At 45.3% G+C, this 20,951-nt stretch overlaps 1 protein-coding gene and 1 long non-coding RNA gene across 2 annotated transcripts in view; one reads left to right on the top strand and one right to left on the bottom strand.

Moving 5' to 3' along the window:
• The first annotated feature begins 699 nt into the window (after positions 1-699).
• Positions 700-2,853, top strand: LOC309536521. Its single transcript, XR_014221565.1, has 2 exons — positions 700-1,757; positions 1,983-2,853. It is a non-coding gene; the product is annotated as an uncharacterized lncRNA (long non-coding RNA).
• Positions 2,854-4,044: 1,191 nt separating this feature from the next.
• CDS2 (CDP-diacylglycerol synthase 2) overlaps positions 4,045-20,951 on the bottom strand; it is a 47,351-nt gene continuing 30,444 nt past the window's right edge. Inside the window, exons 3-13 of the mRNA XM_082230255.1 lie at positions 19,502-19,598; positions 18,899-18,996; positions 18,303-18,442; positions 18,008-18,066; positions 15,315-15,397; positions 12,689-12,776; positions 11,779-11,847; positions 9,483-9,635; positions 6,481-6,600; positions 5,731-5,834; positions 4,045-4,583 (exon numbers count right to left, since the gene is read on the bottom strand). Of these exons, the coding sequence (XP_082086381.1) occupies positions 4,454-4,583; positions 5,731-5,834; positions 6,481-6,600; positions 9,483-9,635; positions 11,779-11,847; positions 12,689-12,776; positions 15,315-15,397; positions 18,008-18,066; positions 18,303-18,442; positions 18,899-18,996; positions 19,502-19,598 (1,141 nt within the window). The 3' untranslated portion in view covers positions 4,045-4,453. The remainder of the gene's footprint in view (positions 4,584-5,730; positions 5,835-6,480; positions 6,601-9,482; positions 9,636-11,778; positions 11,848-12,688; positions 12,777-15,314; positions 15,398-18,007; positions 18,067-18,302; positions 18,443-18,898; positions 18,997-19,501; positions 19,599-20,951) is intronic.

The following is a 20,951-nucleotide window of genomic DNA, read 5'->3' as shown; positions in this document are numbered from 1 at the left end:
TTGATTGTGATTTTATGTAAACTGTTATTTTTACTGTTGTTAGCTGCTCTGAGCCCAGCTTTGGCTGGGGAGGGCAGGATATAAATAAAGTTGTTGTTATTATTATTATTATAATTAGTAGTAGTAGTAGTATATATGCTGTATTTGGTACAAAGTTGTAAGTGGGATGGGGGAGGGGAGGGGGTTAAATATGCTCTCTGTTCCTGTTTTTGAAAGCGCAAATAAAAAATTAAAAAACAAAAAATAGAACAGAATAAAATGAACCTTTCTGCTTGGCGTAAATAACTGCACGCACACGCACACAAACAGTTTAGATACATTTTTATTTAACAATATAACCGTATATAAATAGGATAAAATACCTTTATATAACATTTCACATTCTGACAGTCAAATGAACCAAAAAGTAACAGAGGCAAGCCTACAAGTGTCTGCAAGAAAACAAAACCCCAAAAGAAACCAACCACCAACATTCCCCCTGTAAAAGACAAAAGCACAGAGAAATAAAGCAGAGGATTTGTGGAAGGGATAAGCACATCCACATCAGAAGAAGAAAAACAGGAGGGGAGAGTCTGTGAGTGCAGAAAGATGTCACCGGGGCATCAAAGGGGTTCACAAGTTCTCGTTGACACAGACATGCCGATGAGCACAATGGTTGTATTGCCAGCTTTAGGTATTGTGAATGCGGGACTTTCCTCTCTTTGATATAACAAAAGGGAGTTGTGAAGACGTCAGCCTTCGAGCTCCTGAAATGTCAAATCTCATACTTCTGCTAAGCAACCAGTATCAGTTAAGCAAAGGGTATTTTAATTGGGGGGGAGAGGGAGTTGACCAGGGTTCCCCAGTTCTTCTGCCCCCAACTCCACCCAGCCAGCCTTCCAGATCCCCACTCAAAGTATCACAACCGCCTCGCAAGTGAGTGCCCAGCTTCCACTCCAGAGACACTGCTTTGTGTCAGTGTCTTTCTCCTAACTGAGTTCAGCCCCCAAAAATGCAGAATCCGGACTTGGGCCCAGCTCCAGCCCCTGTGAAATCCAGCCTCCTCACACAGCCCCTCTGGATCCACCTTCCCCATCCCATGAAAGGTGTGCAGGGCCCAGCTACCACCGGGAGCTGGGCCAAGCTCACCTGGCTCAGGTGTGACACACAACACACCTCCAGCTCCACCTGGGTTGCTGGTGCGCGCACGCCGTGTGCCAGGCAATAAGGCCAGCCAACCAGGGAGAAGGACACACTTTGGCCTGACCAGGCCTAGAATATGGAGCACACACTCCTCTAAGTAATAGCTACGGCGCCCCAATTTAATCCTGCTCAACTCCAGGCCAACTCAGGGTTTTTTCACCAGCAAATACACCCACACCGCTAATGACCCCTTAAGCAACTCCACTGCATGCCAAACTGCCTTTTGTTACCTGCTGCTCCCCTTACCAGGTGGCCAGACCTTTGCTACCTGTGTGCAACTGAAGTAAGACCCACAGGCTTCCTTTGGGCAGGAGAGACTCTCTCCCACTTACACCTCAGCCCCTTGGAGGAACCGGCTGTTTCGGGGTTAATGTTCTGCATCCCTGAGCAGCCCTCTTCTAATATGGCTGGGTCACAGCCCTCTTTGAACACCCCGAAAGAGAAAACTAATATGCCATTAAAAAGAAACAAAAAAAGGTATCAAACATAAAACCGTCCATAATGTTGTCACCTGATGACTAAAACCAGTATGTGAATCCTTCCTGTTCTGGGTAACTTTAAATGAGTTCTCAGGGGTGCTCCTGTGGTGCCTTTGCAACAGAAATGCCAGCACTTTGTTTGACTTATGCCCAAGACGGGCTCTTGCAAGGATCTGTAGACTGCAGGGGTGTCCAGCGTGTCACTCAGGAAATGCATTGGCATGAGAAGCAATCCCACAACAGCGCGCCACTATCCAGACAGAGTGCACACAACAAGCCTTATATATTAGAAGTGTTGTTGGCTGTTGCAGGTATATATAGGTCTAGGATACACTGTTCATTTCTAGTTCCCTTTCGGAGGCAGGATATAAGGGATTGTGGCTACCAGTCAAATATCTGAATTTAGCTGGAATCAGGAAATGTCAATGACATTTCAATGAAACAGAGACCCCCCCCCTTGAACCCCCTCCCCCAATTTTTTTTATTAATTAATTACTGTTGCATGGCCACCCGTTGCCCCACATACCCATTCTGCTTCTGTCCTGCTTCCCCCAAGGTCAAAACACTGAGTAAGTTCAAACAAACACACACACACACTTGCCCTTTCTTAGGTCTCAAAACCCAAAACTTCCCATCAAAATGGCAGGCATGTCCAATTTTGGGGTCAGCTGTGGTTAAAAGGCCATCGTTAGATCAGGAATAAAGACTGTTTCCTTTGGGGAGGGGGGGGCGTATTGACAGCAGAGGAAAAGGAAGAATGGGGCAAAAATATTTCCCTGCAACCCCCGTCAACTCAATAAGCTTCTCCCACCCTGTGGTTTCAGATGCCTGGACTCCGAACCCGAGAGCGTTGGGGCAGATGGGATGAGGGAATATACCAGAAGAGGCAGCAAAACAGTATTAAGTGAGCAGCTCTCAAAAATACACCTTAAAAAAAGAAGAAAAAGCTAATCAGCCTACTGCAAAGTGCTCCTCACGCACTCTCTTCTGTTGCAGAGAAAGTGACAGCACAGACGGTCAAGGCTGACCCTGAACTGGAACCACATCAAGAGACACTTGTGAGGTATTACACCTAAGCCAGCAGATGCTCCGTGACTCAGGCCCAGATCTCAAAGCATGTGTAAATCAGAATCAAGGCTTGACCACTTCAGGCTGTGATGGAGGCTCAACGTGGTTGAAATTTCCTCCTTCCAACAAAACCCAAAACAAATAAACCCCCAAATAAACTCCAACACACACACACACACACACACACGCCTTCAAATGGAAAACGAACAGAATCTTTATCCTCACCCTCTCACTTTCTGAGTCCTGATAATGCCTTTTTTATGCAAGAGCTTTCAGTCATGAGAGTCCCTTCCTGCAACTGAGAGTGGGATCAGTGCCTTGGGAACGAGGACTCCAGTGGGAGCGTTTGAGGGGGCAGAAGACAAACAGGAGCCTCACAACAGCAGCGACTAAAACAGCTGCATGAGCTGGACAATGCAATGGCGAGCCTCTGCTCCTTTACGACCCCTTGAAGTTTCCAGGTGTCCTGCCTCAATATCCATCTATTCAGGTTCTTTTCCTCCAAAATGAAAAAGGCTTTAAAAAAAAGAAGAAGCAAAAAAACCCCAAAAAATGTTCAGTAGGATTTGTGAAGTAAAACCTAAAAAAAATAAAATAAAAATGCATTTGCCTTCATGGTCTTCCAATTTTTTTTGTTGCAAATGGTTCGCTCTGCTTCAGGAACATAAAGATAAATGCCCCAATATTCCCTGCTTATCAAGAACAGCTCAGCAACAGGTGAACTTTGGATCCTTTTCCGCCAGCAATGCAAGAAATATGGTGACAGGGAGCAACATGCATCCATTTCTGCGCAGGAAACTGGGTTAGAAGAGGAAGCGCCTTCTCCTGCTGGCAGGGATTTCCCCTGCAGGGGAACGAGACAACGGCAGCTGTTTCCAGCACGAGGGTGGAAGGTCTTGCCCCCACCCTCTTGCAGAAGCACCACTTAGGACATTTGGCATCGCTATCCTTGAGTCTTCCTGGCTCTCAAGCTGCTTCCGTGAGGAAAGGGCCCCTGGATCCCAATTTTCTTGGCTGGCCTGGGGGTGGGCAAGATCTCCAACCCATCTCTGTGAAAACCCAATCAGCATTATAGAGATGGCACTAAGGATGGCTCTCTGCACCACCAAATTGTTGGATGTTTGTGTGGTGAACGGGGACGCAGATTGGGGAAAACTGCTCACTTGACTGGACTTAGGAACCTGGGTGTTTTGCCAAATGCAATACGCAGCGCCGGATCCGTCTCACGGATAAGGAAGCCAGGATGGTGGAACAGGGGTGCATAATCCAGGTAATTTTGATTCAACACGACTGCCTCCTTTCTTTTTTTAACCCAAACTATTTGGCACTCTTGCCTGTCTCTTCCCTCTCCCCGCTACAAAAGCCCCGCTGCTCTGAGAGTAGAACGAGCCTTGCACGACTTTCTATACACATCTGGGAATAAGAAAAACCACCGGGCAGATCCGAGGGGTAAAACCACCTTCCAAAACCATCAGCCGAGCGCCTCCTTCCGGGCCACAGTTCCTTCCCAGCTCAAAGCTCCCCTCTGTTTGCTCCAAACCACCGCCACAGAGATATAGATACGTTTCTTTTTGAAAATGCACAAATGCAAACCTTTTATATGGAAAAGGAAGTGAGAGACATGAGGCTTGGTTATTGTCCTAAATCAGGCAAGCTGGGAGAGGGTTTCCTCTGGGGGGTGAGGGGCTTGCCCATGCTCAGTCCCATCCTGGCAGCACAGGCACCTACGCATCCTTAGAGCCAGCCAGCATGCCCTTGTCCACCAGGTGGGCCTTTAGCGTGTTGAAGATGTTCAGCTGCTGATCTGGTCGCAGAGTTAGCAGCTGCTGGATCAGCTTGCTCGGATTAGGACCCCTGGAGTGAGAAGAAGGTAAGAGTTTGGATTTGATATCCCGCTTTATCACTACCCGAAGGAATCTCAAAGCTGCTCACATTCTCCTTTCCCTTCCTCCCCCACAACAAACACTCTGTGAGGTGAGTGAGGCTGAGAGACTTCAGAGAAGTGTGACTGGCCCAAGGTCACCCAGGAGCTGCAGGTGGAGGAGCAGAGACGCAAACCCGGTTCACCAGATTACGAGACTACCGCTCTTAACCACTACACCACACTGGCTCTCTAGTGAAGAAAAATAAGGCAATCTTGTCACCTCACCAGGCTGGGAATGTTTGGAAAGGGAGGCTTCCCACAGACCAAGGTTTCCCAAAATTGGGTGGCCAGCTGGACTACAGTTCCCATCATCCCTGACCACTGGCACTGCTGGCTAGGGATGATGGGAGTTGTAGTCCAAAAACAGCTGGATACCCAGGATTGGAACACCCTGCTGTAGACCCATGCCTTGTTTTATTTTGCTACTGGGATTAATGGCTAAGGCGAGTCTGCCTTTCAATTCCACCGTCAGGCTCTCCTTTGACACTGAGTGAGGAATCACTTTGAACCCAGCCTCACATTCTCTCCACCTTCCTATCCTCTGAACTGAGAACACAAAGATGATTAGAGATGGTGTGGGGAAATTGTACCCTCAGAATATTTGATTCACCGTCCCAGAGTCAACTGAGGTTTGGCTAAACCAGACCCATTCGAGATAAGTCATTTGTAACTTTTATAAGCAATAATAGTGTGTTATACAAACCTCCAATGACTCACGCATAGCTCTGGAGGGGTATTTGCCTTCCTCCTGATGGATATTTCTTTTGCCTAGCCTAGACCTGTTTCTGACTGCTCCCTTCCCCAACCAATTAATTCTCTTACTAATGGCTTCTGTTCTGATTTCACTCTGACCCATCACTCCATGTTTATTTCTTAATATCGATGATGTTGTAAAAAACCTCTCTACTCCGTTCAGTCACAGTTGTGGTTCTTTGTTCTCCTCTTAAGGAGTTGTGCATCTCTTTGCCTTTTTACAACTGCATTTTCAAAAGCCAATAAAGATATACTTTTAGAAAAAGAGAACCCAAGGATTGATGGTGCGACCTGCAACCAAACCAAACCAAATCATCATCTCACCTGATAAAGCTTGCAATGTATACATTCACAAAGGTGGCCATCAAGTACTGACAGTCGAACCGATCCATGATGCCTCCGTGCCCTGGGATGGTGTTGGCAAAGTCCTGCGCAATCAAGGGAGAAAAGTAGAGAGTGTGTATGCCCACCTGCCCTCTTGACACCAGGAAACAGGGAGGAGGAAAAGATCATCACTAATTTCCGCCCCCATCAGCCCCTACCAAAGAAAGAGTCCTCAGTCTGTTCACACCCCACTGGAAGTTATGGAATCTAAATTGTTTCACTTCTTGTTTACTAACCCAGACTTTCAGGAGAAGGATTTCTGTTTTTGAAATCGAGCTCCTATATTTTATATAAACTTTTAATTGTTTTATAGAAAAACCCCCTGTAAATTTACATATACAGTAAAAACAGTTTTAAGTTTTGTAAACTGTACATTTTATCACTGCAAGACATTTTGATGTGTAGATAATAAAAGTGGGGCATAATATAATATCTAGATAACTATTCAAATAGAATTTTAATTACTTTAAAAATAATATTTTACATGTTTTTAGCTTTTTTTGTTCTTTATCTGTGTTGTTTTAATCTGTGCAAGCTGCCTTGAGTCTGGGGAAAAGGCAGGATACAGAAAAACATAATGATAACAAATATATTCCAGGAAACGCTTTATTAGAATGGAAGTGGGTTCGATAGACCTGCCATCCTGAACGGGCACTTTCAAGGCCGCCTCCCTTTCCAGCTGTGCCATACCTTGATCTTGAAAGCTCTTTTAAATCCGCTGGCAAAAAACCCTCCGAAGGGACCGATGAGGGAGGCGAAAGTCGAGAGTGCAATGCTGTGGATCTGGAAGGGGTACATCCGAACTGTTTTCTGGAGAAAGGAGAAGGGGGTGGGGGGTCATTGTCAGTTGAAGAAGCTCTGCCATGCCAGCAGCTCACACCGGCGGGTAGGTGAGCTGGAAAAGGGCTCTGCAAATCCTGCCTATTATACTCGCAGTCTTACGACTGACTTTAAATTGAAATGGAAATACTTTATTGTCCCTTGTACAACTTGTATACAGTGAGATTACATGAGCACCCCCCACTCAGCTCTCTTAGTCTTAATTTCCCCTTGTTTACTGACGCACACCCACCAAACCCAAAAGTCAGTTGCCCTGTTGTTATCTTCTCATTCAGCAGCCCACAGATAGAAGCTGTTCTTTACCCTGTTGGTGCGACTAGTCATGCTTCTGTATCTTCTGCCTGAGGGCAGGAGATCAAGAAAGTGCCGGCCAGGGTGTGAAGCATCCTTGAGAATTTTCCTCACTCTCCTGAGGCAACGTTCTTTCGCGATGTCATCCAGGGGGTTCACGGGACAGCCCTAATATCTTGTGCTGTATTCACCACCCTCTGTAGGCACTTCCTATCAGATGATGTCAAACCAGTGTAAGAACGTAAGGATAGCCCGCTGAATCGGGCCAATGGCCTATCCAGCATCCTGTTCTCATCAGCCAGTTACCCTGCATGCAGGATTCAAGCACAACAACACTCTTTCCCTCCTGCGATATCCAGCAACAGGCATTCAGAAGCATGAGCAGAGCTCTCTCCTAAATGAATTTGCCCAGTCCTCTTTGAAAGCTACCCAAGTTCGTTGGCGTCAGTGTCTCCTGCGGAAGGGAGTTCCCTTGTTTAACGATGCGTGCAGAAACATTTCCTTCATCTGTCCTGAATCACACAACATTCAGCTTTCTTGGGTGTCCACAAGTTCAGCAGAATTGTTCTTTTTTCTGGACTGTACCATCTTTGGACTGCAATTGTGTAGGGGGAGGAAGCACTATATATATATATATATATGCTCCCCACAAATCCTTCCGCCCCGCACACATCCCCTTCCCACAACATCAGCACCTAGCAAAACGCAGAGGCAGAACATTTCTCTCAAACGTCCTCATTTTCTCAACGAAGGAGCTCGCTTTTGTAGGGTAGATTCAGACCCTCCCTCACTTGCCCTAGTACAGTCCAGGGAAAGTTGTGCTTGATTCTGCTGAACGTATAAGCTGGTAGCCGTCAATCATCGCACACACCCGCTTTAGAAAAACAGTGTGGCACAATGGTTAGGTTGTTGAACTAGGACCTTGTAGACCAGGGTTCAAATCCTCACTTGGCCATAAAGCTCAGGGGCCCCAGTCATTGCCTCTCAGCCTATCCTACCTCAGAGGTGTGGGATGTGAAACTCAAGAGCAGTCAAGTACAACATTCCTAGAGTGAACATGTTTACACATGGGGAGGAAAGTTTGTCCAGCCAGCAGGTAAACATCCTGTTTCCTTTTGGGCTGGAACAGACTTCCTCTGCATGTGACTAGAGGTGGGCGTGGCCTCACCTGTGCAGGTAATGACAAAAGCACAGGACAGGGCAGCCATCTCTCTTTTTTTGACTACATGCATCGAAGAAGCAACATCTGCTTAGCCAAAGATGCTCTCTTGGCTTCAGCCAAGAGAGGACAAAGGGACTGTCTCCTTATGAGATAGTTTCCAGCTGTATGTTACTTTTCTAAGCTAAGTCTGTCTCCTGCGATCCGATTGTGAACAGAATGTGAGTAAACTCTTTTTATGCTTTTATAGAAGACTGTGTCGTGTCTTATCTGTTATGAGGGAATAAGGGGGAAAATACCAGAACAGTTATTACAGAGGCTTTAGCGAGCCTGAGCAAACGCATCTGCTGCAAGTTTAAAAAGGGAATTGTTACTCTGCTAAATTGTGGAACTTGTTAACACAAGTTGGAAAAGGATATAATCAAACAATATATCCTCTCCTGCATCCCTGAACATTCCCACAAGGGGGTTGTTGTGCGGAATTTAATTAGGAGAGGGAGAACCACTTTGAGCTCCCTGGAGAAAAAGGTGGGATATAAATGATCTAATGATAATAGTGAAAGAAATCATGCACCAGCACATAGATATCAACTATGGAACTCTCTCCCACAAGTGGAAGTGATGGCTACTAACCTAGATGGCTTTAAGAGAGATTCATTGGCATTGTCGGCCAATTGGTGCCAAAGAAAGACAGAACATTCTTTATGTATGCTACAACAGCAGCAAGAATACTCATCGCAAAGTATTGGAAGACACAAGACCTACCCACCTTGGAAGAATGGCAAATGAAGGTGATTGACTACATGGGATTGGCAGAAATGACTGGCAGAATCCGAGACCAGGGAAGAGAGACGGCGGAAGAAGATTGGAAGAAATTCAAGGACTATCTTAAGAAATACTGTAAAATTAATGTGTGCTAGAATGAGGCGGCTTTAAAAATTAAATGGAGTACAGCTGTAAAGATTATGTTAAAAGAAAAGAAAGCTTGACAATTAGATAAAATTAAGGGAGAGGATTTGCTGAACTTTATACTTAAAATGGGAATGCAGAAAGGGGAGGTATGAGGAGGTCGGTGAAGTAAGCTTTAAGAAAATAAGGTTCTGAAATTATACCTGTTCTTTTTTGTTTGTGTATTGTTTTGTTTGATATAATTTGTAAAACTTCAATAAATATTTTTAAAAAAAGAAAAGAAAAAAATAAAAAATTAAAAGAGATTCATAAAAGATTCATGGTCGAGAGGGCTATCAATGACTACTAGGCTAGGTTGCTGGAACCATAGGTATCTGGTTGGCCACCATGAGAACAAGATGTTGGACAGGCTGGGCCTTTGGCCTGATCCAGCAAGCTCTCCTTATGTTCTCAGACGTTTTCCAAACCTGAACGCTCCGACCTGGATACCTACCCAGCCGACGACAGACTGAAGCACCAAGGGGATGTTGTATTCTTGCAGCTGGAAGAGCTCAGGGGGCTCACAGTCCACGGTGAAGCTGTTGGTGTCGTTGTTAAACTCCACGGGGCACACGAAGCATCTGTATCCAGACATCACATATGACAGCTGGGGGGGGGCGGAGAGGGAAACGGAAGAGGCAAAAGGTGAACCACTGCCAAGGAACTCTGATATGAATCACAGCAGAGTTGGAATGGCCATCTAGTCCAAACCTCTGCAAGCAGGAATGAGAGCTAGAGAATCTCTGACCGGTGGCCTATGAGGTGTCCCAGAGCTTACAGGGTTAATAATAGCTCAAGGGAAATGACATCCTGTTCCGGGGTGAACTTACTTTTACTCTCTGTTTTGGCCGCAAAGGAGAGGCAACGTGTCATCGCTCTCTCCTGGCTGACTTACTGTTTTGCTGCTGTACATTAAAGCTTCGTAGAACAGAAGAAGCTGTGTAAGAGTGTTTTACTGCTGTGCTGATAAATCCTTACACACAGGCACACTGCTACCGAAGAAACTCTGCTGTAGCTGGGAGAAGTGGAATGACTCAGCACTGCGCAGCGAAAGCATGCTGGATGCCATTGCATTTCCTGAAGAAGATGTGTCCGACAGTCGGAACAGAGAAGTCGGTTCCCGGTTTCAGTGAACATGGCTATCCAACCTCTGTTTGAAAACTTCCAGTGAAGGAGAGTCCACCAGCAACCAATGAAGTCTGTTCCGCTGTCAAATCACTCTTCCAAGCAGAATACAGTGGTACCTCGGGTTAAGAACTTAATTCGTTCTGGAGGTCCGTTCTTAACCTGAAACTGTTCTTAACCTGAGGTACCACTTTAGCTAATGGGGCCTCCCGCTGCGCCGCCAGAGCATGCTTTCTATTCTCATCCTGAAGCAAAGTTCTTAACCTGAAGCACTGTTTCTGGGTTAGCAGAGTCTGTAACCTGAAGCATCTGTAACCTGAAGTGTCTGTAACCCGAGGTACCACTGTATTCTTAAAGGTTATTTGAAATCTCCTTTCTTGTCATTTGAATTCACTAGTTCAGGACCTACGCTCTGGAGCAGCAGAAAACAAGCTTGCTCCGTCTTCCATGGGACAGCCCTTCAGATATTTATATTAAGTGGACCAGATGGATGGCTAGTCCATGGGTAGGCAAACTAAGGCCCGGGGGCCGGATCCAGCCCAGTCACTTTCTAAATCCAGCCTGCAGACGGTCTAGGAATCAGTGTGTTTTTACATGAGTAGAATGTGTCCTTTTATTTAAAATGCATCTCTGGGTTATTGGTGGGGCATAGGAATCCGTTCATCTTCTTTTTCCTTCAAAATATAGTCCGGCCCCCCACAAGGTCTGAGGGACCCCTGCTGAAAAAGTTTTCTGACCCCTGGCTTAGGGCATGGGTAGGCAAACTAAGGCCCAGGGGCTGAATCCGGCCCACGGACGGTCTGGGAATCAGCATGTTTTTACATGAGTAGAATGTGTGCTTTTATTTAAAATGCATCTCTGGGTTATTTGTGGGGCATAGGAATTTGTTCATCTTTCTCCCCCCCCCAAAAAAAAAATATAGTCCAGCCCCCCACAAGGTCTGAGGGACAGTGGACCGGCCCCCTGCTGAAAAAGTTTGCTGACCCCTGGCTAGAAGCCTTGGGAACCAGACATGACAGAAATGTGTGAATTATTCTCATGCTTTGCCTACATTTCTTTCAGGCTCTGAGCCCAAATATTATTGATCTATTGGATAGCTACTTGGGTGTTTCAGTTCTGGATTCCTGAACTGAATTACTATTATTATCAAAATTGTTGTTCTTTTTTTTGCCACAGCAACTCCAAGGGACTTACAATATCTGAAGCAAAACAAGCACCACCTACAAAGAACATCCCACCCAGGCAAAAAGGCAATAGATAGTTAAAATGCAAAGGCCAGGTCAAAGAGGAAAGTTTTTGCCTGGCGCCAGTAGACCCGCCCCCCATGGGGAGAGCATTTCAGAAACGAGGAGCCACCACTATAAAGGCCTATTCTCGTGTTGCCACCCTCCAGGAGCACACGGAAAAGGGCCTCAGGTGATGATTGTAAATCCACAAAAGCAGGCTACCATTCAGAGAACTTCCTGGTGGGTTGACGGTGCTCTGTGGGGCAGGCCCGTTGCCCTCAACAGGCCCCAGACTTCCACCATCCATCTCCATCAGGCTGCTCTATGGGTAACACTACCTCTTGCTCCAAGGTCCAACACAACTTTTGTTCTTAACCAATAGGGAAAGAAGCAACTTACTAGCAGGCCAAACACCACGGTGGCAAAAAACCCTCCAATAAAGCCTTCCCAGGTCTTCTTTGGGGAGAGCTGCAGATACAGGAACAGGAAAGAACGTTAAAAGGGAGGAGCTGCAGAAGCCACCAGAGTCTCCATGAACAAATTGGACAGGACAGAAGTCCCAAAACTAAGTTTTGTTTCCGAGCACGATTCAAAGTGTTGGTGCTGGCCTTTAAAGCCCTAAACGGCCTTGGCCCAGTATACCTGAAGGAGCGTCTCCACCCCCATCGTTCAGCCCAGATACTGAGGTCCAGCACCGAGGGCCTTCTGGCGGTTCCCTCACTGCGAGAAGCCAAGTTGCAGGGAACCAGGCAGAGGGCCTTCTCGGTAGTGGCACCCGCCCTGTGGAAGGCCCTCCCACCAGATGTCAAAGAGAAGAATAACTACCAGACTTTTAGAAGACATCTGAAGGCAGCCCTATTTAGGGAAGCTTTTAATGTTTGATGCATTACGGTATTTTAATATTTTGTTGGAAGCCGCCCAGAGTGGCTGGGGAAGCCCAGCCAGATGGGCGGGGTATAAATAATAAATTGTTGTTGTTGTTGTTGTTGTTGTTGTTGTGAAAGGGCCATAGGTCAGTGGCACATCTGCCTTGCAGACCCAGTATCTGCAGGTAGGGCTGGGAATGTATCCTACCTGAAAGACTGGACAGCTGCTGCCAGCCAGTGCAGACAATACTGAACTAGATGGACCAATGGTCTGATGCAGTATAACGCAGCTTTCTACGTTCCTGTGCTCCAGTGCACCTGCCAAACACACTCCACACACTCACACAGCACAATCAGGCCAGATGCCCTGGCAGGCATTCAAACCCAATGCTGAAAACAGCTTTTCCTATGAGTTGTTCATCCATCTGGGGAGCAGAACCAACCTTAATCAGCGGAGTGCGTCCAAAGAAGAAGCCGAACATGTAGGCCATGATGTCGTTGCAGATGACGCAGGAAATTGGGACGATAAACCTAGATAGCGGGGAAGGAAAAAAGACCTAGATAAACCACTCAAAGGACCTGTCTGGAACGGAGAAAAACACACTTGATGACAGCAAGGGGCAGTAGCCCACAGCTGTGGCTCAGATCTAGAGATCTCCTTGCCAGCAGGGAGTTCTAACTGCTAATTTAGAAATCGCACTCTGGTTTTGATGTAGTGTGTGTTTTGTTTTTTCTTTTTTTTTCTTTTTACTGACTTGTATTGTTTAATTCCTTTTCTTTTTTGTTTATTTTTTTCCTTTTCCTTTTTTATCTCTGTAACTTTAAGTTCTTAATAAATATCATTTAAAAATAAATAAATAAATAGAAATAGCACTCTGGAAGCCTGTCCCCTGATGGGTGGATGAATGCGTTCATTTGAACCAGCAGACGCCATTTCAATCAGCAAAACTCCCACTCCTAATAGTGCTTTCATAATTTCATTTTATAGAAAGAACTCCTGATGCAAATTAAGGGCCCAGAGCTTCTCTCCAACCTCAGTTTAAATGAGAATTTACATGCTGGTAAGCAGATCTTTCAGCTTTCAGAAACCACAAGTACCATTCAAGTGTATGGATTTTCACACCCCTCCCCTCGGTTATTTTCAAAGATATTAGCTGCCAAAGCTAGATTTTGCTTTTCTGTGCTAAACACGTCTCTGCATTCTGTGATAAAATTTACATCATGGTTCCAAGAAATATTTGGATAGTTATCATTATCATTCAGGGACTAACTATACATGATGCTAAAAGCTACAGCTGGAAGCTTCTATTTGCCCTGAAAGGAAATGTCCCGCTACTGTCCAGAGGGATTTTCCCCAACCCCTGCAAATACTAGTTTTTGGGGAAGAGTTTTCTCCAGGGATACTGTTAAATTCTCTCTCCCAACACTTATTAGCTTGCCTTCCCAACCCCCTTGTTGATGCATTTTTTAAGGTTGGCATTTCTGAATGTCATGCCTAGTTTGGCCTTTAGTTGCTATGTTTTCACTTAAAGGGTGTGAATATTGGTTTGATCTGCAAAAAATAAAAATAAAAAACAGATAATCCTGCCAGTGGCTGCATTTGCTATGCTGACTGACAAGCTACGCTAAATGTATTTTGATAGCCATGTTACAGATAGCTCCCTTGCTAAGTGCCAAAGCCATCCTTATTCTCTGGACAAATGAAATTACAATTTATGCAGAAGTGAGAGCCAGCTGAAAAGACACTGGTTGTGGGAACCTTGATGTGTTATCATTTCACGCTGGCATGGTTTGAATGGTCATTAATTGTTCTGGCACCTGGCAAAATGAGAGTGATCTCCCTCCAGTTGTGAGGGTTTCACTTTGAGATAGCCGTTAGGACAGGATAGCCAATGGATCTATTTGCGGTGGGGGTGGGGATTCCTGCTAGGCTGAATTGTCCCAGAAGATGATCTGGAGAAGATGGGACACATGGACCAGGTCTCACATTAGGTGATGGCACTCATTGCCATTTGGGCTTCTCCTAGCTGGACTGAGTTGGAGTAGTAGACCGTGGGCCCCAAGAGGATCTTGCAGTTTTTTAAACTGCTGGTGGCTTCATTTAGGCCCCCAAACTTGCGGTTTGTTAGGAAATGGAGTAAGCAGCCTGTTCTGGATGGGGTTAAAGGTAAAGGGACCCCTGACCATTAGGTCCAGTCGTGGCCGACTCTGGGGTTGCAGCGCTCATCTTGCTTTATTGGCCAAGGGAGCCGGCGTACAGCTTCCGGGTCATGTGGCCAGCATGACTAAGCCGCTTCTGGTGAATCAGAGCAGCGCACGGAAATGCCGTTTACCTTACCGCTGGAGTGGTACCAATTTATCTACTTGCACTTTGACGTGCTTTCGAACTGCTAGGTTGGCAGGAGCAGGGACCAAGCAACGGGAGCTCACCATGTCGCAGGGATTCGAACAGCCAGCCTTCTGATTGGCAAGCCCTAGGCTCTGTGGTTTAACCCACAGCGCCACCTGTGTCCTTGTCCTGGATGGGGTTGCACTCCCCTAAAAGAGCAGGTGTGCAGCCTGAGGACAGAAATGATGGAGACCACACAATTCAGGTTGCAAGGGCATTTTCAGACAAGAAGCTTAAGTCGCCTCTGGGCCTCTCGTGCGCTACTAATTCAGAACCGGTCTTATGCTGGCCTTAGAAATCAGATTGAAGCAAGAGCTAAACTTTAAGCCTCATGCAGGAAAATGCCCAAAGCGTACCTGCTTTTTTGCTGAGCAGAGAGCAGTTCCTGTGCAAGGCCCACTGAGTGGCTGCCTCATATTTAGAAAGAGCACATGCATGCACAGCAAAGCTGACTGGGATTCCTCCTTTTTGCCTGGTTAATGTCAGGAAAACTCCCCCCAAATCTCATCATGCCAACCCAAACAGTTGCCCCAAGGCATGAGCCAGCGGCCCATTGATTCCTGCTCCTACTAGTGACGCCTCATGCAAGAGGCCTGTCCCCATGCTATGTTCTTTGTCCTTCAAGGCAGCCCGGGGGCCTGCGCTACACAGCAGAAAGTCAATAAGCAGCACCAACTCACCAGATCATTCCTTCAAACAGGTTGTGAATGATGAGGTGGGACTGGGTAACAACTATTAGCAAAGTCACATGGGTCCAGCCAAACTGGAAAGAAAGAACAGCATGCAATCCAGTTTGCAGGGGGCAAAAAAACAACATTTCTCAAAAACACACACCAAAATGCTGATTAGAGAGAGAGAGAGAGAGAACATCAGGGAATTTGCCACCCCACGTTCCACAATGATAGGCACAGCATTAGCAAAAAGACCACACACACACACACACGGCTGCTTGTCTCTAGTCTGGAATCGAGGGAGCCCCTTCCAAAACTGCTCATCGCCTCCCAGAAGGCCACCTGTCCATGCCTTTCTTGCAAACAAAACAAAAAACCAAAGGTCCACCCACCATTCGTTCTCCCATGCAGATCAGATCCAGATATTTCTGCATCCTCAGGGTTCTGATCAGCAATTCAGCTGTTGAGAGAGGCCTTGTTTTGAACTGAGCAAATGTGAGGTCCAGAGATCTCGTTGGACCGCCCCCCATCATCCCCAGTGATCAGGGATGATGGGAGGTGGAGTCCAGCAACATCTGGGGGGCCACCCCTGGAGCAATGTTGGCTCTACCTGCTGAATCCTCCCACACAACCTGAGACATGGGCAAAGCACTCCGTAGCCCCTTCCTCTCCAGCAGAGGCCCAGGGAGGGCCTCCCCTTTGGCTGCTCACAGCCATGGCCTGAGTCTTTAGTTGTGCTTGGGGGTCGGCAACTGGTGGTGCTGAAGGGCTGGCCTGGCCAAAGCTACAGTAATAGCTTACAGAAGTGGGAACCTTAGCTGCCCCTTCACAGCCTTGTACATTGTGTATTGTGAATCTAGTTATAAAAACATGTGTGTGCCTCTGTGGCATTAAAAAAAAATCAACATAGTTTACAGTGGTACCTCAGTTTATGAACTTAATCCGTTCCGGAAGCCCGTTCTTAAACCAAACCCGTTCTTAAACCGAGGCTCACTTTCCCTAATGAGACCTCCCGCCACCAGTGCCCTTCCACCGTTCGGATTCCGTTCTTACACTGAGGTAAAGTTCTCAAACCAAGACACCATTTCCGGTTTTGCGGCGTTTGTGAATCAAATCGTTCTTAAACCGGACTGTTCTTAAACCGATGTACCACTGTACGGCAATAAAAACACAAAACTGTTTAATAAAAATCATTTAAAAATTTAAAACAGACACCAATAAACCCATTGCATAATGATTTATTCTTAATTGCCTACAAAGGCCTCGCAGAATAGAAAATTTTTCTGCGGGCGTTCAAAAGTTGGCACAGGAGTGTTTTTTCTTGTTTTTTTCTATTCTGTTAACTGTTCTCTATTGTGTACCTCTATGTGTTTTGTTTTGTATTTTCTCATTTTTGTAGTTTTTTTTGTTTTTGTATTCTATGTTTAAATTTTGAAGCTTTTGATTGTTTATGAAACGTTAATAAATATTACTTTAAAAAAACAACAACAAAAGTTGGCACAGGAGGCGCCTGCTATATCTCTAGTGGCAGAGAGTTCCACAGGACTAGGCCGGTGACACTAAAGGCTCAGTTCCTTGCTGTTGTCAAATGAGTCTCACCAACTTGGGGAATGACCAGCGATGATCTTGGTGATCAAGCTGGGGTATGAGGGTTCAGAGGGTTCCTGAGGTACTCTGGGCCTAAGTTGTTACGGGCTTTGTAGATTAATACAAGGACTGTGAACCTGGCTCAGTAGTAGATGGGCAGCCAGCGCAGATGCTTCAACCAGGGTCCCGCATGTTATTGTCCAGAAGCTGCGATCAGCAGCCTAGCCCACTGCATTCTGCATCACCTGGAGCTTTCAAACAAAACCAAAGGGAAGCCCCTCGAAGAGCACGTTGCAGTAATCCAGCCCTGAAATTACCGAGGCACGGACTACATTCATAATTTGGGCACTAGGATGGTCATCTTCAAGCCCGAGTTTACCTGGAAACTCATGTTTAATTAATTCATGTTTAATCCATTTGTGTATTAGCATACATTTTCAGGTGTTTAAGAAGATTTAAAGGTAAAGGGACCCCTGAAAACTCTGGGGTTGCGGTGCTCATCTTGCTTTACTGGCCGAGAGAGCCGGCGTACAGCTTCTGGGTCATGTGTCCAGCATGACTAAGCCACTTCTGGCAAACCAGAGCAGCGCAAGGAAACGCCGTTTACCTTCCTGCTGGAGCGGTACCTATTTATCTACTTGCACTTTGACGTGCTTTCGAACTGCTAGGTTGGCAGGAGCAGGAGCTCACCCCGTCACGGGGATTCGAACCGCTGACCTTCTGATCAGCAAGTCCTAAGCTCTGTGGTTTAACCCACAGCGCCACCCACGTCCCTCTTAAGCCAATCTTAGGCTATTGCAAAATAAACTTTTAAGACTGGCAGGAGTTGTGGGCCTCCCCGTTCTTCAGTCCGTTGTTCACCCACAAAGGAAATACGTAAAGTGTTTTAAGGAATGCAGAAAAAAAGAAAAAAGCTTTCTTCAAGCTGGTACCCTCCAATGGCCACGCTGGTAAGGGCTGATGGGAGTTGTAGTCAAAACATCTGGATGGCATCTGGTTGGAGAAGGCCAGTCAAAGGCAAGATAAGAACAGCCTGCTCCTTTTCATCTCTCTCTCTCTGTCTCTCTCTCTCCCTTCACAAGCTATTATCTCTGAAGAGAGAAAATCTCTCTTACCATGTAGAATTGGAGTCGATAGTGCTTTTTGACGAGGCTCAGAACAAACATGCAAAAACCTGCAGGAATAGAGAAATTAATTAAATGAGAACCCAATGTTCCTCCCCTTCAGTACATCCTGGCCAATCACAGGGCTGGCCTCAGACCAAGTGGGCGATTGGGCTAGACTGTGTTTCTATCAAAACAATGAGAAAAGGACACCGGGTCTCCATATTGCCGCCTGGCTCCAGGAATCCTTGAAGAACCCACTTCAAGTGCCATTAAGTCCCGAACGGGAGACCAGAGTCCCACTTACCTGTTAAGTAGAGGGCAAAGGAAATGAAGCGGTGATATTTGCTGAGGATCCTCAAGGGCTCCTCCCTCTGGACCAAAGTGAAGAAATAATCCGTCACGGTTTCCCCATAAAAGAAGTAGTTCACACAGAGCAGGAAGTACCTGAAAGAATATACATCATCTTTTTCAGAGAGGCTGCTAAGGCTTCTTTCATGAGAAATAATTCAACCAAATTGGGAAAGTCTTCTTCAACCGGTTGAATGAGCTGATCAAGCTACAAATCGAATCCTGGTGTTGGAAAACACAGGAGCCTTGATTTATACTGGTTTCTTTTTCTTATTGTTTACTGTTTGCTTTCTATATGGTATGATGCACTGCCCTGCACTGTTGGGTAACAGTCATAAAGGAAAACGTTAACATCATAGAATCATAGAATCATAGAGTTGGAAGAGACCACAAGGGCCATCGAGTCCAACCCCCTGCCAAGCAGGAAACATCAGCAGCCACCTTGAGCTGTTTAGAAGAATAGAGCTGCGTAGAGATATCCTCATGGAAAACAAGGAAACCAGACTTCTTCTAGAGCTTAACTCAGGTAGCACAAACTCTGATTCCACTTACCAACTTAGGGTTCTGAACCAGGGCAGCTCGTAGGAGTGATAAACGTTGTAACCGATGGTGATTATCTCTTGGAAGCACTTGATCTGCACACACATCACCTGAGAGACAGACAGACAGCAGCAGTGGACTTTGGGGTCTCAAATTTCCTAAGTGTCCTGTACGACACCAAATTTGGCACTCACATACAACTGCTATTTTACTCTGCGCCCAGTGCGACCAAACCAGTCATGTTCCCCTAAATCTGCTTTTGCAGACAGACAGACAGACAGCAGGGGGGCATGAGTTTTGATAAATTCCCGGGCCACTCCAAGAGAACAATAAGCATTCTTGCATTTATTTTTTTGTATTTATGTATTACATTTATATCCCACGCTATTCTCCAAGGAGATCAATGGATGGCTCTCTGCTTGTGGAATTATCTTGCCGGGAGCATTCAGTACATAGTTTTAGGCACCAGGCAAAAGCATTCCTCTTTCCCCATGGCCTTTTAAACTCACAAGGAGGTGGAATCCAGCCCTGCCTTCCAGCAAGAGGAAGCCATTACTGAACCCCCAGGCCTCCATTGGGAAAAGATCAGATTCCAGAAAGACCACAAAGACTTACGATCATCATCAAGACCATGGGTCCCAGGTAGATGATGATGAAGAAAAAGACGATCATCGCCAGAGTCAGGATGCCTCTCACCCACCAGTTCTTCCATCTGCAGAGGAAGGAAAGCATCAAAAGAGATCAGGGATTCCTTGGCTGTGACTCCTGCATTGAAGGGTGTTGGACTAGATTGGTACGTCTCCAACTCAACAACCGTTTGAGTCCAGGGTGGATAAAAACCAATGATTTAAAAATAAAATAAAATTGGATTTTTAAAATAAAATGCTTTTGGAGGAAAAATCTTTCTAAACATAATTTTCTATTTATTTATTTTTTTAATTATTTTTTACCAACAACCGAAACACAAACAGTGAAACCTCCCAGGCGGCTGATGCATTGGGTATACATATTCAGTAATGTACATATTCAATAATATTCAATTATAACATGTTCAAATCAACCATATGTACATTTCTATATACCTTAACACTCCTCCCTCCTAAATAAACAGGGGTTTATTTAACTTTTTACATTTTAATTGCCCCAAATTGTTCAAACCTACCCAAATAATTCAGTATCTTCTCAGACCAATCCTCCTCTTTCTCACTGACCTTAAACCCTTTCATTCTATGTATCTTCACAGTTAGGTGTTCTAAAATTATAATAATATATAATAATATACCAATAATGTATAATAATATACAAATGGAGGATAAAACTGAGTAATATTAATATTACAATTTTCTATTTAAGTTACATTATAGTCAAAAGGCTATCCACCAGAAAATAAGGATTTGTTTAAAGTTTTTCATGTGTGCTAAAACTCAGTTTTTTATTTAAAAAAATCATTTAACTACATCGGTTAACAAACATGAATACATATGCTATAACATTATTGTTTTAGTTAAATAAATTGTTTAAATTATTATCAAAGAAATGATTATTTTTCTCCTTCCAACAAAGCACAGCAGAAAAGTTGTCCAAATATAAACAATAATTTCATAATTATGTATTTCTGATAAGATAACAAAGCAGTAATTTTGGATATAGATATAAAAACTAATCTGAAAATTTATTATTCCAAAACTGAAACCTTCATCTGGTTGTAAATATTAAGAGAATGCCTGCAAGGTTGAACCTTTCTGTAAAAAACATGATTTAAAACAAGTCTTACTGACTATTGATTTAAATTGATTTGATTTGAATCAAATCCACCCTGTTTGAGTCTATGCGGGAGCTTGCAGGGGAAGAAACAGAAGCCCCGCTGTGGAAATTTACTCTTTGCAGAATCGGAAGATCCGCTCCCTGATGACTTTCTTAGCAAGGGCGAAAGGCAGCTATTTCTGGCACCAGACTGCTTCCTGAGAGAACACGGCCCCCGTCCATTCTCCCTCGGGGGTCTCTTGGCAGAAGGTCACACTCCAGACACTGCCAGAGAAACGGAGGCTTGCAGAAGCATAGCTGT

This window comes from Podarcis vaucheri (assembly GCF_965113315.1).
Source record: "Podarcis vaucheri genome assembly, chromosome: 7".
NCBI lineage: Eukaryota > Metazoa > Chordata > Lepidosauria > Squamata > Lacertidae > Podarcis > Podarcis vaucheri.
Note: the sequence above shows the minus strand (reverse complement) of the source record. Positions and strands in the feature narration are given on the sequence as shown.